This window comes from Pseudochaenichthys georgianus, chromosome 16 (genome assembly GCF_902827115.2).
Source record: "Pseudochaenichthys georgianus chromosome 16, fPseGeo1.2, whole genome shotgun sequence".
NCBI classification, from domain to species: Eukaryota; Metazoa; Chordata; class Actinopteri; order Perciformes; family Channichthyidae; genus Pseudochaenichthys; species Pseudochaenichthys georgianus.
In genome coordinates, this window is record NC_047518.2 from 43,753,758 (window position 1) to 43,780,227 (window position 26,470).

The window sequence follows — 26,470 nt, forward strand, 5'->3', positions numbered from 1 at the left end:
TAAGCAGCCAGATGTTTAATGTTCATCCTCAGCAAGTTGCTAGCGTGCTGAGCAGGTAGTTATTTTTTCAAGGCAATTTTTGCTGAAAACAGCTGACTGCTGCTACTGGAGATGGGACTGAAGTCGAAGCAGCAAAACATATGATGGCAAACACTTAAAAAATAAGCAACAATACTTCAAGCTAGGGTTGCCAGAAACTGACCATGATCAAAATAGATTATTCGGCAGCCCTGGCTGGGGTCGGCGTGCTGCAGCAGCAGTCTGCTCTGCACGCAGGCTTCCTCCAAGTTTACAGTAAAACAAACTGGTGGTGTGACCAATGACAATTATTAATACTATTACTATTATTAGCATATATATATATTTATATATATTTTGGTTGAAACTAAGCCAGAAAAAAAAAAAAATATATATATATATATAAATAAAATCGATTTTTAAAAATAATATTCGATTATGGAGACTGTAGCGAATATTCGAATAATCGCTGGCATCCCTACTTCAAGCCTGACCCATTTTTGTATAAAGTGTCTTGCTTATGTTCCTGCTGCAGTGTTTCTGTTGGGTTGTTATATACAAATAAAGAGGGTTGGATCCTGTGCTCTGCAACTGATTCGATTCATCAGTTCTTATATCTCATATATAAGAGTAAATGAATCCTGTAACTAACTGTTGAATGAGTTCAGCAGCACACCACTATTAGCAAGCTGGATAAAGAAAACAAGAACAGGCATTTATGTAAAGCAAATAATGATTGAATACAAAATGTACAGCTGCATTCATTCTTAATTTAGTCACTGAAAATGGACAGAAGTCAAAATATATTCTGTTCAAAGCCTATCCAAGCGATGCCTGGCCTTCACACGACTGCTTCTATTTGATCAACTGCTGTCGCTCGTAGCCGTTGCTCCGAATATTGCCTTGTGCCTCAGGGAGATTACTATGGCAACCGTCACAAGTCATATGTTCGAGTCTGCACGAATGTCTCACCCCAACGAAGTTCATGGGAAAAGATGAGCCAGTGTCATCTTTCTTCCGAGTGCAATTTCTCACAGTATATGTGACTGTCATTCACCCGGCTGTTCTGGGTTGTTTCTATTAAAAGCAGACACAAAAAAAACATGTGACAAAAGTGTTAAAAATGACAGAACGGCCGCTCGCTGTGGGATTTAATGACTGTGTCAGTGACAGGAGGGAGAGGATGGAGAGATGTGAACAGCCAGGGGTCTGTGAGGTGGCCTAAAAAAAAAAACGAGAGCAGTTTAGTCGCAGTGGTATCTGAGGACAGAGGAAGAGGTTGCACTGGAGATATTCTGTTTGATGTTTGCCATCGTCAAGGGGAGGTGTGCAAAAGAACCCTCGTGAACATTTCTGTTTTTTTGTTTTTGATTTGGGAAAATAAATGCGATGATCTTTGACTATTCAGAGTCAGTATAACAATCAGAAATACTTTAACTATCCAAGGGGGGAATTCGATTATTATTTTTTTAAATAGAACGAAAGAAAACAATATTATTAATTGTATAAACATAAGAATGTGCAATAAAAGGATAAGATATATACACATTAGATAGATGACATACTAGATCAATAGTAGATGTAGTGACCACGATATCAATTTGTTTCAGTCTGTTTTCTGTGATTCACTCGTGGGCTGACCGACTTGTTGTTTGAGAGAAGAAATAAAATAATTGTCCAGATGCGTTTGAAAAGTAAATTGTGCTTGTTTATTCCAAAAAGGCAGTGGACAAATTCAAGTTAAAGTAATATGTCCAATGAAGATTACATATTAAATACAAAAGAAAGTGCCACTTTTGTAAGTGCCTAACGCTCCAAGGGACGGCTTAAACAGTCTGATGGCTTCAGGCTCTTTATTCTGATTTGTTTGATGTATTCTGGTTTCATTGAATTCATTTATTCTCCAATTCAAAGTTCACTTTCTGCTTTATTTGTCCCCGAGGTGCAATTGGTTTTGCAGCATGGACTCCCCATCTGCCTGTTATGCAGCACAGAAAGGTCACTCTGCTGGACTCCTGTAACAGCTGCTTATATTTACTATTGTACCCAGTGAATTCACCGGGGGGACTGGCATATAAACATAACATGGAAACTGTTCAAATGGATTCAATGTAGGACTTCAGGATCTGTCGAGGCAACTCATCTATCTGCAGAATGTATTCCAAACACGCCCTTGTATCGGTACAAATGATGGAGAGGACGTGAAATAATCTAATCTTTAGTGAGTAGAGCACACACACACACACACACACACACACACACACACACACACACACACACACACACACACACACACACACACACACACACACACACACACACACACACACACACACACACACACACACCATGTATATATCACTTCAGGGGACATTCCATTGACTTACATGCATTTCCTGGAGACTTATCCTAACCATAACCAACACACGCCTAACCCTTACCCTAATCCTAATCCTAAACCTAACCCTAACCAAGTCTTCACCCTAAAATTAATGATCCCCCTTATGGGGACCTCCAATTTGTCCCCATAAGGGAGGTGAGTCCCCACACGTGACTGTGTAGACAGATTTAGGTCCCCACAAGTATAGTAATGCCAGGCCACACACACACACACACACACGCACACGCACGCACACACGCACGCACGCACGCACACACTCTCTTCTGATGGATCGTAACATTAGAGCATTGTAAACCAATCAGAAGAGGAGCTGTGGCGAGCCAGGGTTCACCTCTGGAGCAGTGGCAGTGAAATCAGAGCAGATGCATTTTGGGTAGCCCTGGGACATCTTTTTTCCCCTGGTGATGGAAACTTCAATAAATATCTTCCACAAAGACGAGCACAGAGACACAAGCCGCACCGTTTATAGGCACGTCTGAGTAATGGCTGATGTTAGTGTGATAGCCTGGAGGGTAAATACAGAGTGTTCCGACGATAAATATCAATGCGAGGGATGAGGTCGATGAAGAAGACCAGAAAAAACATGAATTATTTATGCTTGAATATAACCGTGGTGCATATTTCCATTCTGGTTCGGTTCATTTAGCAATACATGTCGATGTCACTCTGAACGGCAGACTAAACAACCACATTGAATTCACTTTAATTTGGATCGATGTCGACAGCTATTTTCCTCGTCATGGCTGCGTCCGCTTGATTGTATTTTCCACAGCTACTCTTGGGAATCACTGTTCATACGCCGGGGATTATGAAATGGAAACGATACATGTTGAAGATAGAGAAAAAGAGATTAGCATTGCTGAATAATTCTAGATTTTAAAAATCCCATGGAGATCAATACTTATCTTCACAAATACCTATGCATAAGATAAACACGCACAGAGTTGCATATTTATCTCCACCCTCTTTTTCTTTTCATGCATCTTTGATTTTGTATGCAAAATGTTATCTTACCAACACTACTACATATTCAGATGATCAACGCGAATAATCCTGGGTAGTTTTACAGATTCAGAGTGACTTGACTTTGTGTGTTCAATGGCACCTTGATGAGGGTTGTTATGTAGGTGAAAAGAAAATAGTCCAAGGCGTACCAATGCATACTGTGTTCCCGACATTGTTTACTTCCCGTCTGTCTTCTTCTGCTGTTCCCTTTAGTGTTTACTTCCTGTCTGTCTTCTTCCGCTGTTCCCTTTAGTGTTTACGCCCTGTCTGTCTTCTTCTGCTGTTCCCTTTAGTGTTACGTCCTGTCTGTCTTCTTCTGCTGTTCCCTTTAGTGTTTACTTCCTGTCTGTCTTCTTCTGCTGTTCCCTTAGTGTTTACTTCCTGTCTGTCTTCTTCTGTTGTTCCCTTTAGTGTTTACGTCCTGTATTCTTCTGCTGTTCCCTTTAGTGTTTACTTCCTGTCTGTCTTCTTCTGCTGTTTCCTTTAGTGTTTACTTCCTGTCTGTCTTCTTCTGCTGTTCCCTTTAGTGTTTACTTCCTGTCTGTCTTCTTCTGCTGTTCCATTTATTGTTTACTTCCTGTCTTCTTCTGCTGTTCCCTTTAGTCTTTACTTCCCGTCTCTCTTCTTCTGCTGTTCCCTTTAGTGTTTACTTCTTGTCTGTCTTCTTCTGCTGTTCCCTTTAGTGTTTACTTCTTGTCTGTCTTCTTCTGCTGTTCCCTTTAGTGTTTACTTTTTGTCTGTCTTCGTCTGCTGTTCCCTTTAGTGTTTACTTCCTGTCTGTCTTATTCTGCTGTTCCCTTTAGTGTGTACTTCCTGTCTGTCTTCTTCTGCTGTTCCCTTTAGTGTTTACTTCTTGTCTGTCTTCTTCTGCTGTTCCCTTTAGTCTTTACTTCCCGTCTCTCTTCTTCTGCTGTTCCCTTTAGTGTTTACTTCTTGTCTGTCTTCTTCTGCTGTTCCCTTAGTGTTTACTTCCTGTCTGTCTTATTCTGCTGTTCCCTTTAGTGTTTTACTTCCTGTCTGTCTTATTCTGCTGTTCCCTTTAGTGTGTACTTCCTGTCTGTCTTCTTCTGCTGTTCCCTTTAGTGTTTACTTCTTGTCTGTCTTCTTCTGCTGTTCCCTTTAGTCTTTACTTCCCGTCTCTCTTCTTCTGCTGTTCCCTTTAGTGTTTACTTCCTGTCTGTCTTCTTCTGCTGTTCCCTTTAGTGTTTACTTCTTGTCTGTCTTCTTCTGCTGTTCCCTTTAGTGTTTACTTCTTGTCTGTCTTCTTCTGCTGTTCCCTTTAGTGTTTACTTTTTGTCTGTCTTCGTCTGCTGTTCCCTTTAGTGTTTACTTCCTGTCTGTCTTATTCTGCTGTTCCCTTTAGTGTGTACTTCCTGTCTGTCTTCTTCTGCTGTTCCCTTTAGTGTTTACTTCTTGTCTGTCTTCTTCTGCTGTTCCCTTTAGTCTTTACTTCCCGTCTCTCTTCTTCTGCTGTTCCCTTTAGTGTTTACTTCTTGTCTGTCTTCTTCTGCTGTTCCCTTTAGTGTTTACTTTTTGTCTGTCTTCGTCTGCTGTTCCCTTTAGTGTTTACTTCCTGTCTGTCTTATTCTGCTGTTCCCTTTAGTGTGTACTTCCTGTCTGTCTTCTTCTGCTGTTCCCTTTAGTGTTTACTTCCTGTCTGTCTTCTTCTGCTCTTCCCTTTGCATAGCTCTCTGTCTTTTAACTTCTTATCTTGTTTTCTTGTACTTTTCTTTATTATTGATAGGTTAGCCATCATGAATCCAAAGTTTCGCACTCTCCGCAAATATAAAAATGAATATTTAAAACGTTTTTCACAGTATTTTCTGATGGACAAAAACCTATGTTTGTTGTCCACAGCTGATGTGAAATCCATCTGACTTCTTTTTACGGATTGATATGACTGCACTTGTCATGTTAGGCAGTGTATAAGCGAGTATTACCGACCTCTGAAATGTCCAAATTGACAAAACAGAATTGAGTATTCAACTAAGACTCATCTTACTTCACCACACATCTTGTTTATACTGCTCGCAGTCATTTGGAGGCTGAAGGAATTCACGATGAAATGTTGACCTAGAACAAACTGACAGGGCGATGCCATGCAGAGTCTTAATTAGATAAATAGCACACCACATACTTCGTGTTTTAAACCTGTTCTAACTAGTCTCGTGGGACGTCTCCGTGTGATGCAGGCTGACAGAAAGCTGCAGGTTTTGACTCAGTTTATTTTGAGTTCTTTTTGATCGTTAATTCAGCAGAAATTGTGGCACATGTCAACCAGCTACTTCTAAACATGACAAAAACCGTATTACCTCCAAGCAGTTTCAAAACTCCTTTTATACTCCTATAACAGATGCAAAAATAGAATGCACTAAACCGTTTTTGGGCCAACAGAACTAGTTGAAGTTCTTTGAATATTTAATGGGTTGTGACATTATTATTATTATTATTATAGACAACACTCTTCATTTCATAGCTTCTTTGTTAGGGAGATATGTCCTTTCTCTCATAATTATCCTCCTCCATCATGCAGGGTTTGATGTCGCAGTTGCATTTGGTATTTCGTTTTTTCCTCAGTTTCAGTGGAGTCTATTTTGGTCGAAAGTGTCTAAGTACAGCCGATAATCACAGCAATAGATGTCGCTGTAAAACACACATTGAGAGCATTGTATTTGAGTTGATTAGTAGACCTGGTTAAAAGGTGGTTTATACTAATTCAAGGCAAAATGATCTCTTTTATTGTTGCTGAGAGATACTGAGTAGCACTATCACCAGAGAGAAAACTGACATTGGATACATTTGTTAAACCTGAAAAATCTAGATGGGGATAAGTATTCAATAGGGTTTTTTGTTAACCAAATACAAACTACTGTGAAAGGTTTTTCTTATATACTTAGAATACAATCAAAGTGTTGCTTATGAAATAATAAAAGACATTGTCTATGGTCCTAGAGGTTTGGATTGTATAACATATCTTTAGCAGCCCTGATGTATTTTTTCATCTTTCGCTAATTCCAAACGTGAGCATGTTGGTGTTGAGGTGTTGAGCAGGTAGTGAGCGTTTGTTTTTCTTTCTCCGAGCATATTTGACATGATGTGACAACTTGCAAGAAACCTAAACAGTTTACCGTGAATCACGGATTAGCTGCAAGTCAGTTTTGCTGACAAGTGTTGGAGCCAACAGTGTGGACACATTAAGAATCTACTGTCAGCGTAAGCATTTGTCAGAACCCTACAGCTATGACAGGTTGGAGACCTTCGCTCCAGTTTTCCTCATTGGAGTCCCTTAGGTATCTTCAAGGTGGGGTAGGTACGTTTGAGAAACCGGCTCGAGGTACACTTGTTGTTATATTCCATGGAATGCTCTTAACATCCCGATAGCAATGAATATCTGAAGTGCTTTGACAACAAATACATACAAAATGTTATCAGTGGAAGCCGTGGCGCTGTAAAAAGTACGACCAATCATCTGAGCCGGCCCGGCTAAAGTAACTGGATGGCCTACCTGCCTGTCAGCCTTCCATCTGTGCCCTCATTGGTCATGTGCCCGTTTGTGTGTGTTGGAGGAGGGGCTCTGTAAGGGAGTGGCAGATGTTTTCCAGTTGTGTATTTTCAAATTATATCGCACTCGAGCTGGTTTCTCCAAAATTACCTACCCCACCTTTAAGTCCATCGAATATTACTAGCAATAGATGCAGTTACACGTCTCGACATAGCCCTAGTGTTTAAAATTGGAGTTGAGTCGTAGACCTGGTTGGAAGCTGGTTTAGAGTAATTGATTCCTATCAATAAGTAGCCCACCCTATCACCAGGGAGAACAAGTCAAAACACACTCCTGTCGCTACCTTTATGCCAATGATCTTTGATAGTCTGTTATGGGCTCAGAATACAATTCAAGATCATTTCTGAAGCCTTGGCGCATGCTGTTTGGCTTGTCAATGACGAAAAGAAAAGCTGGACATGACAACTTGGAGAAACCTAAATGGGTCAAGTCAGTTTGGTCCGTTGACAAGTGTTAGCTGGATAAAACGGTGTTGGACACATTGCAAGACCTAGAGTGCGTGTTGTCTTAAGACCCTAAAGAGCTGCAACGGAGCTTTGACAGTGTGTAGACCTTTGCTCCAGTTTTACTCATCGGAGTCCCGTTGGACCCTAAAGTGAAGCTGACATTGCCAGATATAGATGCAGCTGTAATAACCATGTTTCTAGACAGCACTCGAAGAAAGCGGAGTTGAGTCATAGACCTCGTTAGAAAACCAGTTTAGAGTCATTCGAGGCAAATTCATTCCTATGACACAAGTGACCCTATCACCAGGTATGTGATACGTCTGTGGAGAACAACTAGCCAATAGTCTTTATTGTTAACCAAAACTAACTTATTTGGCTTCCTTCATACCACTGATCTGTGCTCAGAATACAATTGAAGAACATGTGTGATGCCTTGGCGCATGGTGAGTGACTTGGTAGAGAAGAAAGCTCTGAGAAACCTAAATCATGAATTTGGCTGTGCTGGCAAGTGTGGACACATTGCAAGATCTAAAGCTGGTGTAAGTGTGTTGTGTCCGGACCCTAAAGAGCTGCGAAGGACGTATGACAGGTTGAGGACCTTTGCTCCAGTTTCCTCTGGATATCACTGGTGAAAACAAAAGAACAAGCAGAAGTGAAAGTCGTATTTCCCTTCAGTGACAGATTGATCACCAGAAGACGTGAAGCTGCTTCGACTTTTTCACACATGGAGGCGACACAGCAAAAAGATCGCCTCCGGGTAATGTCAGAATGAAACACTTTCAAGTCGACTTTATATTTGAGATCAGAAGCCATTTTTTTTCGCAGTATGACAGATGACAGTAGCTTAAAGGTTATGGTGAACCAAGCGGCGGAAAAATAGGACTTTGGGATGTGACTGACGGCACCTTAGAGTGAAGAGAAGAATATATGTTCAAAAAGGAAGGCAAGTTTGAACCTTTATGCCAGATGGAAACATGAATATTGACTCTTGGATTTCTTTCCAACCTTCACTGCTTTGAGATTATAACTGTAAGCAACTGTAGAAAGGCTGTGGGAGAAGATGTGTGCTCAGCAACTCTCTGTGGTAAAAGAAAAGAAAGATGCTATCAGCAGACGCTTCAGGTTCAGCACTGTCACCCTTTCCCCCCCGTCAGTATTTATTGCCGCTATCTTTATTTGTTTTTGATAAACGAGCTGCAAATAGCCGTAGACGGGAATAAAGAATCCTATGAGAATAAAGTAGATATAATGGGGAATGTTATCTTTGACTTCAACAAGACTAAAAAAAGATTTGAAGTTTATGAAAAAGAGACAGTTTCAGGACAAAAGAAGTGCAAGTGACAGCTCCACGCTGGCGGCCTAATCACCAGTTTGAAAGTGCGTCATGGAGGGAGCTCGCAGGAAATGAAGATGTGAGATAGAAAGGTATCGCTGTAATCACATGGTCACAGTGGGGAAGGCAACAGAATCTCAGACGTGACAAAAGACATCTTTCTGCAGGGAGCCTTTAAATAGTTGATGTCATTATTTGGAATCGTCTGGCGGAAATGAGTTAGGGAAATGGAAATGGTAAAAGGTAGAAGAACATTTTCATGGGCGTTTAGTCGAATGAAATCTCCTTACACTACAAGCACTTTGAATTACCCTGCGTCGAAAAGTGCTATATAAATAAACTTGCCTTGCCTTGCCTTGCCTTACACTCGGCAACAAAACGGTAGGCAATGAAGAAATATTGAGCAGAGAGTCTGGGTCTCTGAGAGCGATGCTGCACTTAGCTGTCCAGGAGTGTCATTGCCTGTTGCAGTGAAGAGAGCGATGGCTTGGAGCTACATGTACACAAAGGATTTTAAAATGCAAGACAGAACTATTCAACGACAGTGAAATGTTGGAAAAATATCCCATCAGGCCTGGGAGTCTGCTCTAACAGTTGGAAAACAGGAAACAATATTCACGCCTAGACTACTGCAACTCCCTCCTGGCTGGTCTACCTGCATGTGCCATCCGACCTCTGCAGCTCATCCAGAATGCAGCGGCTCGTCTGGTCTTCAACCTTCCTAAATTCTCCCACACCACGCCGCTCCTCCGCTCCCTCCACTGGCTTCCGGTAACTGCTAGAATCCACTTCAAGACACTGGTGCTTGCGTACCATGCTGCGAATGGATCTGGCCCTTCCTACATCCAGGACATGGTTAAACCGTACACCCCAGCGCGTGCACTCCGCTCTGCATAACATTGATGCCGCTCCTCTGTTTTCATAACTGTCAAAGCATGAGACTGAAGTTCCCACTGTGGGTAAAAATAATGCGCTGTGACCCCGAGGTAACTGTCATTACTGAGTGAAGTCCAATAGTCTCCGGTGAGCGCAAGGCAAGTATATTTATATAGCACCTTTCAGCACCAGGCAATTCAAGGTGCTTTACAAAAATGAAAGACATTCAGACAAAGGCATTTCAAAACAGTAAAAGATAATAAAAGAAACATTAAAAGTTACAGTGCAGTCTAAGATATGAATAGTTCAATTATTTCGGTTCTTGATTTTTTATTTATTCACAGAACCTCCCTTTGGAAATCCGAACATTTCCGTCCCGATTGTTAATTTAGACTGATTGTTTTCACCATGTTATGCTCGCATGACATCCACAATCGGACCCTCAGGAGGGTGTACTAGCCCCCTACTCTGCTTTGCATTCCATAACAAAGTCTTTAAGTGTTACCTGAACACCCCGTGTTACCAAAACACTATTTTTCACCCGTCGGTGATGTGATACTTGTTCCTCAGTACAAATCACCCAAAAACTGATCGTAAACCCTGGCTACGACGGATATCCCAAATATCCTACTTTCGAGCAGTCATAAATGTCATGGAGTTTAATTACGTTTAAATTTAAAACATTAAAATAAAAAATACATGGATAAAACTTACAGTGCAGTTTAAGATGTGAATAGTTCAATTAAAAGCAGCGACAAAAAGAAAAGTCTTCAGCCTGGATTTAAAAGTAGTCAGAGTTGCAGCGGACCTGCAGGTTTCTGGGACTTTGTTCCAGATATTTGGAGCATAATAACTGAACGCTGCTTCTCCATGTTTAGTTCTGACTCTGGGGACAGAAAGCTGACCAGTCCCTGAAGACCTGAGAGATCTGGATGGTTCATAATTTAGCAAGAGGACAGAAATGTATTTTGGGCCTAAACCATTCAGTGCTTTATAAACCAGCAGCAATATTTTGAGATCTATTCTTTGACACACAGGAAGCCAGTGTAAAGACTTCAGAGCAGGAGTGATGTGATCCACTCTCTTAGTGTTAGTGAGGACTCGAGCAGCGGCGTTCTGAATCAGCTGCAGCTTTCTAATAGATTTTTTAGTGAGACCTGTGAAGACACCATTGCAGTAGTCGAGTCTACTGAAGATAAAGGCATGGACAAGTTTTTCCAAATCCTGCTGTGACATTAGTCTTTTAATCCTAGATATATTCTTTAGGTGATAGTAGGCTGATTTAGTAACTGTTTAAATGTGACTGTTGAAACTCAGGTCAGAGTCCATGACTACACCTAGATTTCTGGCTTTATCTGTTGTTTTGAACATTGCAGGCTGAAGCTCAGCGCTAACTTTTAAACGTTCTGCCTTGGCTCCAAAAACCATTACCTCAGTTTTATCTTTGTTTAATTGGAGAAAGTTCTGACACATCCAGTCATTGATTTGTTCATGCACTTACTCAGTGTTTGAATTGGAGCATAGTCTCCTGGTGAAATTGTTACGTACATTTGTGTGTCATCTGCATAGCTATGGTAACTTATTTTGTTGTTCTTCATTATCTGAGCCAGTGGTAGCATGTAGATGTTAAAGAGAAGAGGCCCCAAGATGGAGCCTTGAGGAACCCCACATGTCATATTTGTCAACTCAGATGTGTATGTACCTATAGAAACAAAGTTGTTTCTGTCCTTTAGGTAACTGTGGAAGTCTTTCTTAAATCCTCCTCTACTTTCGCTTTTTGGACTTCATACAAGTTGTGTATTCTCGACACAGTGGTGGCTCTGGAAGGCAGTTCATAAGTGCAGTCGTTGGATGCGACCCGAGTTATATCACGCAGCCCCTCATCCTCCACAATGTTAATTGCCCGGCAACCTGTAGCCACCCATTTAGCGATCTTTATTGAAAGTTTGCTGCTCGTAGCCGTGTCCAGCCGTCTCCCCCGCACACTTTCAAGTGTGGTCTGCCACAAGCGGGCGGCAGGAGCGGGGCTGTCGGCATCAGCAGTGTGCTTGGATTGTATAGATGGTATTACTCGATGCGCTCTGAAATTACGGGGCGACCGAGAACAAAAAATACACATGCGTTAAAATAATTAGTGGAATTTTTTGACAACCCTAGTATATAGAGTTATTTTTAAAACCATACATTCAAAAGCAACATTTTTGTGGGACGATTTCTGGACTGTTTTGCTGCATGCTTTTGGTCTGCTACTGGGCTAAAGGGTTTGTTTGATCAGCCTACTTGTAACACTAGTGTTTTCCCTCTGTCAGCGGTGATCACTTGACTGCACTTGCTGATCACACACATCTACATAGTACGTGTTCTCCTAAATGTCAGCCACGAAAAACAAATAGATGTCTGAATGGATTCGATGCATGACACACCGTCCCACATGACATTTTCATCACAATGCCCAATTACCAAGATATTTTCGTTTGTTCCTACGTGACAAACTGCTCAGGGAATGTGACAAGGAAGAAGACATTGGTTCCAAAACAAGGATGTGGGTAGATCAGAAATAAGACAAGATAAGATAAGAAGTACTTTATTGATCCCAAGTTGGCACATTTGGAACAATAACAATGAAAAGACGAGAAATAAACATTGCAAAATGTAAATATCTCAATAGAAATAAAATAGCATTTAAATGAAAACAGTGCAGGGATGTGTGGTTCATGTGCTTGAAAGCCAACCAAAAGAGAGTAATGCAGGGTAAGCTTTAGGAAGAGACAGAGTGAACACATGCGTAGCTTTAAAGGTCCCCTATCATACTGTTTTTCATCAATATATCACAGGTCTCAGATATATACAGAGCTTGTCTCTGATTGTCTGGAACACCAAACAGATCATTGCAGAATTACCCATAATCCCCTCTGTTTCAGCCCTGTTTCCAAAGTGCTGATTCTGTGTCTGTGACTTTAGATGAAAATAAGGAGCCCCTCCCCACGCCCCTCTGAGAGACATTTGGTTACAAAGAACTCAATGGTGCTCTAGAGGAGATTCAGGTGATAAGGGGGGGGTGGGGTTACCTTGGTTGGTGATTGGCTAATGGCTACACAAGACAACACATCGTTATGACATCATAAAGTGGCCAAAATCTGATCAGATCATTTTCAGAAAGGTTTTTATAGAAATGGATCAAAAAGAGAGAGAATCTTTGTTCCTGAAACTTTCAGAGTCTCTTTCCACAGAGGGGACACATGTTGATGTAGAAGAGACATGAAGAAGAGGGGACACATGTTGACGTAGAAGAGACATGAAGAAGAGGGGACACATTGTTGATGTAGAAGAGACATGAAGAAGAGGGGACACATGTTGATGTAGAAGAGACATGAAGAAGAGGGGACACATGTTGATGTAGAAGAGACATGGAGAAGTGGGGACACATGTTGATGTAGAAGAGACATGAAGAAGATGGGACACATGTTGATATAGAGGAGACATGAAGAAGACGGGACACATGTTGATGTAGAAGAGACATGAAGAAGAGGGGACACATGCTGATGTAGAAGAGACATGAAGAAGAGGGGACACGTGTTGATGTAGAAGAGACATGAAGAAGAGGGGACACATGTTGATGTAGAGGAGACATGAAGAAGAGGGGACACATGTTGATGTAGAAGAGACATGGAGAAGAGGGGACACATGTTGATGTAGAAGAGACATGAAGAAGAGGGGACACATGTTGATGTAGAAGAGACATGAAGAAGAGGGGACACGTGTTGATGTAGAAGAGACATGAAGAAGAGGGGACACATGTTGATGTAGAAGAGACATGAAGAAGAGGGGACACATGTTGATGTAGAAAAGACATGAAGAAGAGGGGACACATGTTGATGTAGAAGAGACATGAAGAAGAGGGGACACACGTTGATGAAGAAGAGACATGAAGAAGAGGGGACACATGTTGATGTCGAAGAGACATGAAGAAGAGGGGACACATGTTGATGTAGAAGAGACATGAAGAAGAGGGGACACATGTTGATGTAGAAGAGACACAAAGAAGAGGGGACACATGTTGATGTAGAAGAGACATGAAGAAGAGGGGACACATGTTGATGTAGAAGAGACACAAAGAAGAGGGGACACATGTTGATGTAGAAGAGACATGAAGAAGAGGGGACACATGTTGATGTAGAAGAGACATGAAGAAGAGGGGACACGTGTTGATGTAGAAGAGACATGAAGAAGAGGGGACACATGTTGATGTAGAAGAGACATGAAGAAGAGGGGACACATGTTGATGTAGAAGAGACATGAAGAAGAGGGGACACATGTTGATGTAGAAGAGACATGAAGAAGAAGGGACACATGTTGATGTAGAAGAGACATGAAGAAGAAGGGACACATGTTGATGTAGAAGAGACATGAAGAAGAAGGGACACATGTTGATGTAGAAGAGACATGAAGAAGAGGGGACACATGTTGATGTAGAAGAGACATGGAGAAGAGGGGACACATGTTGATGTAGAAGAGACATGAAGAAGAGGGGACACACGTTGATGTAGAAGAGACATGAAGAAGAGGATTTTGCATAATAGGTCCCCTTTAAAGCGAGAGGCCCAGGAGAACCTAATCATCCGTGGACCCCTCCAGTGTCTCCTGCTCACAGTCTGTTCTTGTAGAATACGTCTCTACGCTTGCATACTGCCCCTGGCCCCAAGCCTGCATGGTAATAATTTAATTAAACATGTTTCAATTTAGAAATGAGCGACATATAAGCACAAAACCGTGAGGGTAATGAGTGTCTGGAGGCTCGGTGTGGACACAGGGCTCGAATAAAGCTGAATCCACCTCGCGGCTTACATCACGCCAGTTGGTATTCTGCTCTAGTGGTGCATACAGAGTTCCCAGCACATTTTCTTAGTATGCAGCAGACCTGGAACACCTGGGCCCCAGAGTTATCTCTTTTCATGTGTCTCGTGCATTACTCATCTGCTGCATGCTACGGAGAAAAGAAAACAATAATTAATCAGTCACGACGTTGCATGCATTCCAGCGGGGAACAACCGTTGGCTTTGCAGTGCTGTGATTGATCCAAAATGCACCCAAAATCCAAAAGCGATTTGATTTTCACTGCTGGATGTGTTCGAGGAGTTCTGCAGAGCTCCACCTCTTAACGTCGTCCTTTAATCAGACTGGTTTGGTGTTCAAATCACAAGTCGTTCAGGTTAAACAAGTACAACTATTTCTCTGTTCAAAGACATCTCTAAGTCCACCATGTCGCCTTCCAGCCTACCCTAAGAATGGAAGGTGTCCAAGACAGATCCATGTATTTATAGAATCCTTCGGAAAGCACAGCAAGGATCTGCAGCTAAGACAGGAAACCTACACGCATACATTCCCACATGGGTTTATTCGTGTTTGTGTGATGTTGCAGGGCAGTTTGAAAGACCTGTAATCCTTGTACTACACTGGCTCCCAGTCCACTACAGGATCCAGTTTAAGGTTCTGCTCCTCACGTACAAAGCCCTGAATGGACAAAGCCCAAAATACCTCTGTGACCTCATTCGTACCCAGACATCTACCCGCTCTCTCCGCTCCAGCTCCTCTTCTTTACATCCCCCGCACACGTCTCCGAACAATGGGAGACCGAGCCTTCTGCTCATTCGCCCCGCGCCTCTGGAACTCCCTCCCAGATCAGCTGAGATCTGCCCCTTCCACCGAGGTCTTCAAAACCGGCCTTAAGACCCTCTTCTTTCAGCAGGCCTTCCAATAAACTTTGAGCATGGTACACCTGGAGTACTGCCATCTTTATCGCTATCTCCGACTTTTATTTTTGTACTCTATTTTATATTTAATTTTTTGATTTCTTATTATTATTACAATTATTTGTTTAATCTCTCAAAGTGTATCAGTATCCCTTGTTGTGAAGCACTTCGAGATTTGTCTTGGCAGATGAGAAGCGCTATATAAATTAAATATATTATTATTATATTATTCCCCTCGACACCATTTAGAATATCTCCTGTTTCTTTATTTCCACAGAACAAGGCAAAGTTCTCAAGGTTCTTCACACCAGCGGGGGGGTCTTCATCATATCTCAGTACTCTCTGTTTCACAACGAGGGCCCCATTCTTAAGATGGCCATCGACTCCCAAAAGGTAAGAGGAATAATGTATCACCCTTTGGTCGAGTGTGATTTCAGTGGCCTTCCTGCTTTCAGAATACATCTAATTAATCTGTGTTTCATCTTTTTCATGCTTTATTCAGAATCCATTGCTCTCATTAGCGGTGGATTGGTCAGATAGTCGCTGTAGTGCAACCTCGATCGACTTTCCATACTTAACACTCCAACTAAATGAGGCATGTGTTCAAGTCATGCATAGCCAGGAGGAAACCCAATGACAAATCTATTGGAGAAAGAACGAATCTGAAAAAGGATAGAAGAGAAAATATTGGAAAAACCTTTATACATTTCTTGCTGAGTTTCTCGTGGTCATTTCAAGTTATTTTACATTGAATGGATGGATGTTTATTTTTCCATTAGGTTTGAAACTAGCCTTTTGAAAATACTACATTTAATTTAGTCATTTCGTACGAATAGACAGTGGCGAACCGTGGCCATCACAACTGGACCTTCTGTAGACACACACCCCCCTCCTCCGTGGCATTATAATGTCCGTCTTTCCACTGAATTGTCGTCTTGAAAAGGGTACTCACAACAATTCCTCAACAACTTAATTTCAACGTTAAAAACAATAAAACGGCATGAATTGCTTCGTCGCATTCATCTAGATGCTCTGTCTGGAGCCGGTTAACTAGCGGGCCTTCTAGAACACCCTGGAACCGAGGGGAACTCTGAAAGAATACGCCCATTGGCTACAAATCAATATATGATTGGTTGATCAAACTGTCAGTCCAAACGCACGCTCTCATTCAGAGCAACGGCCAGGGCATTCGATCAAGGATGTGGAATACCTGGTTGAAGGATGTTCTACCCAGAGACCCAGAACACGATCTGATTGGTTGCTTTCTTTTCTAACACAAACCACTGAAATGCGAAGTGCATGGTCCGAGAAGGACAAACAAATCAACGTAACACTAATATTACAGATCAACAACACAGATACCATTCTCATTTATTCATTTTATTTATATAATTAAATCGATTTTTTGTTTTATCCGAGTGTTCCAGGGTATTCTCTGAATACCTTGAAGGCCCTGACGGTTCGGCTCTGCTCCCTTTTCAAATAATGCAAATCTCAGAAAACATCATGTTATTCATTTCAGAATCAGATACAGGGTTATTGCCAAGGTTTACACATGTGAAGAATTTGAATGGGTGTGTGTGTTGCATTCATAAACTATGTTAAAGAAGTAAGGAATACATATATAAAATCAATTATAAAAAACTATAATGCTTTAGGATGTAGACATTTTTTACATGAAAAACGAAACTACGCACAGTATGCAAAGTACTCAGAATATTACAATAAAATATGTGCAGTATTGTTGTGGAAAGTGGAAAGCTGTAGATCCTAAGAGAGGCAGCTTGTTATATAATACAACAACATTAAGATAAAGATAAGAGGTACTTTATTGATCCCCAAATTGTGACATTGCAGCAGCATAGAAACAACAAAACAAGGCATTTCACATAAGTAGAAATTAAAGAGTAGAAACAATACCATCATTTAAACATCTCACAATAGAATTAAAGCAGTAGAACATATACAGTGGACAGATTCAAGGCTCTCATTCGTACACAGCTACAGTGTAGTTATGTCGATGCAAATCGTAGGTCCCAGGCTCCTCTAACAGAGCAACACAATAAACAGATAAAATAGTGCAAGTAAATACAATAAAATAGAAGTAGTATCTCTAAACTCTTGTCACGATCACAGGTACAGATCAGAACCCAATAGCACGACTCAGATACAACCAGTTTATTCAGGTCAGGGACAGGCAGGGTCGAAACCAGGACATCCGTCAGACAGGCAACCAAAACCAGACAGGGAGCAAGCAGGACTCGAGATCCGTAAACAGGCAGGCAGGGATCAAAAACCGGGCAGGACAAACATCTAGGCTAGAGAACAACACTCACTGGAGAGCTTGGCGGAAACGACAAGACAATCTGGCGAAGGACCAGTGATAGTGAGGTGGTATACACACTGTGGGGTGATGAGGGCATGAGTAACAGGTGAGGGGAAGGGCTGAGGAGACCAGGTGAGGGGAGTGCGCTGATTACAAGGGCCTGGAGGAAGGCGGGATATTGAATGGTTAATAAAACACTATTGAAGGACCACACATTACACATGTTATAATAACATTTTGTTCGCAGTAGGTCGTGTTAGCAGTTTTGAATGACACCCTGCACAACAGTGACTGATTTATTCCAGTTGCGGTGCTCACACAGTCTATTTCGTGTTTTCCTCCTCAGGGTCACATGTACGTCGGCACGGCGATGGAAGTCCAACGGCTGCCGCTGGCTGACTGCAATCGCTATGGCGACACATGCAGGGATTGCATCCTTTCTCGGGATCCTTACTGCGGCTGGGACAGGGCGAGGAGGAGGTGCCTTGCCATCCCGCCCGGATACAACATCACCACTGGGTGAGAGGAGATCTGATGCCATCGCTTTGTTTAGTGTTGGGAAAGTACTGAATGTCCTCTTCCAGCATGAGAGTAACATGACAACAAAGGGATCCCAACTGTAGCTGTGTTCATGACAGGATGTCTGATTACCTAGAAGACCATCAGGGCTGCTTGAGGCAGATGCTAGCTATGTGATTAACATGATGATTCAGCCTCTATGGAGAGAGACATATGACAAGCATGCTCATTTCTGACGTGGAGCTAATCTGAAGTAAACATTGAATACTGCTTTGAACCGGTATTCCTCCACCTTGTGACTGTGTAACTCCCTCAATAGTCATCTTTTATGGTATACATGCCTTTTTAATAACATCTTTGAATGGAACATTACCATAGCCTTGCCCTTTAACAGTTATTACGAGCCCTGGCTCAGCCTTACTCACCAAGAGCCCAGCGCCTAGCCTTCTTACAGGCAAAGTCACTGATCAAGTCTTTGAAGTCCAGCTTTCTAGCCAACTGGCTTTCAATGGACAGCATGGCAAGACTGCAAAGCCTTATGGGGGGTCAGGGCTGCGGAGCCTAAAGATGGATATGTTGGTCCTGGCACCAGGGGGAGGGGCAACTGATTTAGTATGAATATCTGCTAAAAATGTACCTGCATTTATTAAATGTCAGCTAAAAGAGCAGTGAAATGAAAAACCTCTGCATTTTCTGTGAAGATAGTAACAGTACTTAATGTCAGCAAAACATTACAATTATTATTTACAATGGACTACGCTTAGCTAACAGACTAATTTCCACTACTCGTAGACCACACCCACCTTTTCTTTTGAAAAACTGGGTGACATACTGTTGCCCTTTAGTCCCTCTCTCTTGTCTTTCTCTCCTTTCTTTTCCTTTTGAAAGCCTGACTTTGTTAGTCGTTGAGACATTGTACACACGTAAGTACTAGCCTCCTCACATGCTCTCACTCTCTGCTGCTAGAAAGGGCCCCGCACAGCGTTTGGAGGCAGGACCAAACCATTACATTTAAATAGAGGGGGGTGTTCGATGCTTTGGATAATTAACTTTTGGAAGAAAAAAAGTGAAATGAATCGTAAGTTTAGTGAGTACATTATCAATTTAACGTTCTATTAATGTTAATTATTGAGGATTGATGAAAGGTTACTTAAACATTTTTTCTTAATGTTCTAACATTTTTTGGGGCCCCTGTCAGTCAAGGGCCCTTAGAATCGTCCTAACTTTTCACCCCCTTACGGCGTGATGACTACTTCCATTCTTGCGAGGATAATAAATACATGCGTCCTGATATTGAAGCTCAAGCCGGTGACGAGTGATATTTCTCTAACATTCAGCACTCTCGTGAGCGCTGGCTGATCTTAGGTGTGAATCTGCAAAGACAAACACATCCTGATCCGACTGACACTCGTTGACAGGGAGGCGATGACACTCGCTTTAATTATCAAGACACTGCAGTCCAACGAAAAACATGACATCCACAAAAGGCTGCACGTAGAGTTAACACTGTGTTAGCAAATTACCGTGGCTCTAATTAATGTCGCGCATTTCCAATGTTAGGAGCGACTGTGAAAATCAATCGTGTGCTGTAATTAGCCTCTGACTCCTTTGTTGCGTCCGCCCTGACACCGTTGAACGATTTGTCTCCGCATGTTGTCCTTTGCGGGGGACAGTAGGTTGATGTGGAGGTGCACAAGCCGTCGGGGAAACTATTTACTGCTGCTGATTTGTCCTCTCTGCTATTTTCCAACAGGACACTCATTCAGAACCTGGATCAGTCCAACTCTTCGGTGTGTGGGGAAGCTGCTGGTGAGCCCTTATCTCTCTCTCTGTATCTTAATTAAACCAACATAGGAATCTTTCTGCAGCAGCTTCACTAAGAAGATGCTTATCATATAATTGAGTTCAAAAACCTGCTGGCTGAGATTTCTATTTTTTTTTTTTGTACATGATGGCTTGCTCTGCCTAAAAGCCCCAAACCCAGGTTAACCTCGATGACTCCTCTCTGTGGGGACAGCTATCTCCAACATGATCTGATTTTAACACGGGTTTCTAGTTGTGTCACCGATGTCTTTTCTCCAGAAAATATGACTTAAAGATGAGAAGCAAAGTGTTTTATTTAGAGCTCTCATTCGATACAAATTTGTAATCGCATCACACCATCCTCCCGATACTTTTCTCTGATTGATCAGAAGTTTAAAATGATATGTATTTCAACTCCATATGTGGTGTTTTAATACATTTAGTTTTAATGCGTTACTGTTTAGTTAATGCTAAAACGTTGACAGCTCTTAGTCATTAGCTGATATCGTGGAGAAATATGTTATAAAGAAACAACTGAACAATTCGTACAGCTTATTGGTGATAAGTACATTTACGCTTGCAATAAGAAAGGATGAAGAATATATTAAAAAATCTAAATGTTTCCGTCCCTACAGCTCTGAAGCAGCGTCGCACTTCTCCCAGAGAGGTGCTGGTGGTGTCCAACACCTCCATCTTTCTCCCGTGCCCGGTGCGCTCCTTCCACGCTACGTACCGCTGGGAGAAAGACAACTGTGTCAAGAACTATCCCTGCCTCTTCTCCGGGGATTTCTGCGTGCTGGGGCCGGCGGTCAGAACGCCCCTGAAGGATGGCGTCTTCCGCTGCATGGCCACCGAAGACGGATTCAAGGTGGAGGTCATCTCCTTCAGGCTGGTGAACGACGGCAGGCTCCTGGCCGCCTCCCTGGCCTCCACCTTGGGCCCGTCGCTCCTGCTAGCCATGGCTACCCTGTGGCTCCATTAACTGCAGCTACCGCTAATGCTAACCCCTCATCCTTACTGGCTCCCGATGACAGGAATACACGGAGCCTCTGTTAGGAGGCTAGGTTCGCAGAGCATTGAAGTACACGGTTGTGTTGGACCGTGAAAATCCTTTTTCCATATCAATTTATAGAGAAAGATTCCAGAAAAGTCTGTCTTGTTTGCATAAAGCAACATATCAGCAGCTGTTTTAATAAGATCCGAACTGGGAAACACATTCATTATCACAGCGAAGTAACTAGAAGAACAGAAATTGACATATCTTGCAAGTTCGATCAACCGTAGTGCTTTGCGAACCTTTCCTCTCTGACTGAAAACATATCGTATGAGTTGGGCAAAAACACCAATACCAGGCCAATTATTTTTACCATTCCTCTACTTTATTTCAAATCGACTTGACTGTGCTTATTTGTGAATATATATAAACCTTTAATACCGCTCTTAAATCTGATCATTCGACGTGTTAGACTTCATCGGTATAGCTCATTAGTACGTAGGAACATGTCTGGTATTGAGGTTTGGAAAGCCTTAACACTTCTTGGACATTAACTCCGAAGCACAATTTTGAAGCAGACTTGGCGCTATGATCATTGCGGCTGAGTCGAACAACATCGCTGGGAGGAAGTGTCAGCTTTTTGACAGGAAGTAGGAAGATGGGCAAAAGCTCTCGGAACATCACTGTGTCTCAGCACCTCCTTCTCAGGCGAGGCAGTACGTCGCATATTAGACGCTATCAGACATCGTCATTACGCCTTGTTCACAGCTTTGTCCATCGTTTCGTTTTTTACATTCGGTGGTCTTGCCGCCTCCCCGGAGCATCAGAAACAAAGATCGCTCAACGTGACCCGGGGGGGGAGGGACTAACGGCTAACTGACGAAGATGTGAACAAGGTGTTGTGCTATCGCAATTTCAATAGACACACATTAACATAAACATGAGGGCAGATGAAGCTAAAAGGAACTGCATATTAAGCTTGTATTTTATTTGCTTGGGAAAAAAAAAGGCTTGTACTTAGATACGTGAAGTGTGTTCTGTATTTTATCGCTCTGCCGATGCTGATTTCTACCATTGCTGCCTCCGTAAGTGACTGTGTCTTGATTGTTTGGGTTTAAACGCCATAGTTAGAACGTGAAGTGTAACCACCGACTGCTTTGCCTCGTCCCCACGCAGGGGCATCGGAGCAAACAGACGTGGTTCTTTTGGTAATACTTGTATCTCTATGCTGTGAAACAAAAGGCTTGACGGACTCAAGTTGCTTCCCTGATGTACAGCAGCGTCCACAACCAGCTAGCATCACGCTACCTCTCCTTTAATAACTCAAAGTTCATCACGACCAAGAAGACAGTTGAAGCCGAGTGTTTGGAAGAGAAACGATGCCAGTTAAATAGCCCTAAAAAGTCAACGTTGAATGAATACTGATCAGCTGACTGAAGAAGTGGGCTTCAGCGGAGATGAATTATGCAGCGGATTAGCATGTTCTCCAGAGCTTTGAGAATTATCATTCAGTAGTGTTACACATCTGGCCGTGCCGAGCGGCAGACAGGTCATTGATAGCTAATTAGACATTGGAGCCATGCACCTTATTAGAGGATTGACGTGACACCGTCGAGCAGCTGTGAAAACCTCGAGGTGGTGTCGTGATTCTCTCTCAGCTCGGTTGTGCGTTGCTGCTCTGGGATCTGCTCGCTTTCTGTAATGCACTGAAACTGGCTTCTCACTGTGCCGATAAAAGACAAAAAGAAAAAACAAAGCTATGTTGAGCCACCGTATCCTCCCGACGTCGCTTCTTATGTTCATTTGCTTAATCCCTCGCTCCTTACCTGCCGTTTTATCTGTTCCCCCAAAGTGACTGTGTGTGTGTGTGTGGTCCTTTCTTAAGCCAGACACACACACCTTCTGGAGGTGCAACATGCATATTAATCATCTCTGTGTCGCCACCGGGGAGGGGACATATCAACAGCCAACGGCCAAGAGCGGGTAAACATTTAGTAGAGGCTGTTAGAGTGGAGACCGTTGGCAGTAAAACAACTCGTAGACATGCCCGTCACATAGTCCTGTGAAACCTCCTTTATCCCTTAAAATAACGGCTGAGTAAGTGTTGTTGTGATTCAATAGCGAAGGCGAGACACTTTGAGAGGAGAGGGAGGGGAAAATTGCATCTAATGCCAACAAGGCATTGGTGGAAGTTCCAAGAAAGTAGTAGTGCTGCAAAATGCATATATTAACAGGGTGGGTGATGGATGGGGTAGAAACATCTTTGAGCTCATTCCCCTCCCCCTCCCCCTCCCCCTCACACAGCCTATAGCTGCATTCACATGAGACGGGGTAAAATAGCTCTGCGCTGTTGTTGTTGTTGTTGTTGTCGTTGTGTTTCGAATGGAGAAAGCAAAGCAGCCTGACTTTCGTACACCTTCAGCGCTGTGCACCGCTCGAGTTCATAGAGACATAGTTACCGCTGACCTCACGACGTATAGAAACGTATATGGCTGTTTTCATAGCATAGCGCCGAACCTCGCGGTGAGCAAATCACGTATAATGTGAATGCAGCTCAACCCTAAACATAAACGTGTTCTTTAGGGTTTGGTTTCTCACCGGGAGAGATGCCCTTGCGAGTGTTAACAGATAGTTGTTGCTGTGCAGAGCTGATTCGTGAGGAGCGGCGCTGCAGGCCGGTGAAATCAGGCGTTCATCATCCCGCTCCTTCCCAAGTCCTCCCGCTCAACACCACAAGGCTGCTTCGGTATCAACACTTTTCCAGCTAATGCGTGGAATTGAGATGAATAGCATTTACAGCTTTTACCAACAGTTGCCGTTTTTTTCTCCCCGTTCCAGTCCTTGCTTTGATATGGATATTCTCACGGTCGTTTTTTATCGGAATCCGGTAATCGCTCCTTCGCAACCGCCATCGTCAGCCGGTCCGATAAAGGCTCATTTGAAACCAATGTAATGGATCAAGCTATCTGATGTAAAGAATCAACGTCGAGTGAAGTGGGTCGCTGTTGCTCTGGGGTGTTTGAGTGTCGAGTACTGTACATGATGTGTGCCCGCAATTATGTGTCTTGATATATCTTATTTTAAAGGAACATGCCAAACTCTATTATTGAAAAAAAAGAGAGATTTGTATTGGTGCCAAGCCAGTCTAATGCCATCTCATTACATGTATTTTTAAAAAACCAGATATCTACTGTGCAATAGATATTCATGTAACAAATCCATATTGACATGTGTTTCCCTGAACATGTGCGGTGACAATTAATAAAATATAACTACAAAATACTGAGTTACTGTGTTTATTTGATGGAAACTAGTTTTATTTATCTTTTAATAGCAATGTATCAAGGTATTCAATTACATCTTTACGGAAATATTCAATGTGTTGCATCTATATCCTATCTATAGGCCTATTAACGTGATTTATACAGCTTTTTGAAAGGTGAATAATCCACTACATCATTCACTTACAAGGGCATCCATTTTACAAATAAAGGGTATTAATTGTATTATAAAGGAAGTTGCTCTTTAAAAAAAATGTAATTATCCATGCAATGCAAAACATTAATACATTAAAATAAAAAAAATATTTTCTATAAATATAATAATAAATACATTGACATATAATTGTATTATTAAAATATGTAATATTAATAAACTGAAAGTAAATGGATGCGTCAAATATTCTAATAAATATAGGAATTACATATATTTAATTAGTTAAATAAGGCCATACATTTAAACCCTCCCGTTATCCTCAGATTGACTCAATTTGTAGTTTAAACTCAAGACAATGATCATATTCCAAATGTTAACCAACATGTATGTCTCTGGTGCTTTAGGTATCTTCGTTGACTACCTAAATAACCATTTAAATAAAACCTTCCCCCCACAGACACCTTTATACATCCAGAATTCCTACTATGTGACTATTGGAGAATATAAATCACCATAAAATCTCACTGACAGAAATAAAATGTTAAAGGATGTTGCTAAAGGACCAATAACTAAAGCAACGTTTTACATTGGTACATTTGCATTTACCCATTAGTCCTCACTAAATTAGCAAAAGTCATGAAATACTAAGCAAAACAAATAATGTGAACTATTTTTTTAGATACGTCCAACATTGAATGGATCAAATTGATAACAGGGGGGTTAAGGGTGTTTGCCTTTTCAAAAGAATTTAGACTCTTAAACAATATTATGGAAATCTGCAGGAAACCACAAAATGGAGGACGAGCAGGTTGCCATCACCATCTGCTGGACAACCTTTGGTGTGGATTCAGAATAAGTGGATTCAGAATATAAAATCCACAGACAGTTGTTCCTTAAACCGTAAGAAAACTCCAGATTTTGCTTTTGAAATAAAGTTTTAGAAATACTCAATCAGTGTTCCAGTATTAACATTATCTCAGGGTTTTGTCAGATGAGAGCTTGGAGTATTTTCATTTAAGTTATTTAGCAGAGAAGGTTTTCTGAATGCTGAAAAATATTGATTCGTAGTCGACAGTTTATCATTAATCATTTGGTATCAGCTCGAACCATAGCTCCAGTTCGTACTTCTTCGGGTGTGAAGTGCAAATCGATACCACTCTTGCATAATGCGTTTCAGATCCTTTAACGGTAAAAGCAGAAGGCAATCAATTTCTGAGCTTTTTACTCAGGAGCAAATAATAGCTTTTATTGAAGACTATATGAGTCTCTATCTCACTCTGCAAGCCCAACACAAGTCTGCTTATCAACTGCTTTCCTATTTACTGGCTGAAATTAGCGCTACGGAAGCCATTACATATAATTCCTCCTTTCTTTTTCAATTGGTTTGGCACAGCCATTCTTCATTCACACACAAAACACACACACACACACACACACACACACACACACACACACACACACACACACACACACACACACACACACACACACACACACACACACACACACACACACACACACACACACACACACACACCATGTATACATCACTTCAGGGGACATTACATTGACTTACATGCATTTCCTGGAGACTTATCCTAACCTTAACCATAACCAACACATGCCTAACCCTTACCCTTATCCTTACCCTTACCCTTAACCTAAACCTAACCAAGTCTTCACCCTAAAATTAAGGATTCCCCTCATGGGGACCTCCAATTTGTCCCCATAAGGGAAGCCAGTCCCCACACGTGACTATGTAAAGAGATTTAAGTCCCCACAAGTATAGTAATGCTAGACCACACACACACACACACACACACACACACACACACACACACACACACACACACACACACACACACACACACACACACACACACACACACACACACACACACACACACACACACACACACACTGTCTTTTGTATAAAAAACAAAGACATATCCAGCAAAGAAGTTCCCACGTCAATCCTCTCAGTGTTTGCGCTGGAAGGAAA

At 42.0% G+C, this 26,470-nt stretch overlaps 1 protein-coding gene across 1 annotated transcript in view; it reads left to right on the forward strand.

The window, feature by feature from the left end:
- Positions 1-24,305, forward strand: part of LOC117460763 (semaphorin-7A) — a 54,180-nt gene extending 29,875 nt beyond the window's left edge. The window contains exons 11-14 of the mRNA XM_034102304.2: positions 15,669-15,784; positions 18,064-18,236; positions 19,990-20,045; positions 20,675-24,305. Coding sequence (XP_033958195.1) covers positions 15,669-15,784; positions 18,064-18,236; positions 19,990-20,045; positions 20,675-21,021 — 692 coding nt within the window. The 3' untranslated portion in view covers positions 21,022-24,305. The remainder of the gene's footprint in view (positions 1-15,668; positions 15,785-18,063; positions 18,237-19,989; positions 20,046-20,674) is intronic.
- The last annotated feature ends 2,165 nt before the right edge of the window (positions 24,306-26,470 follow it).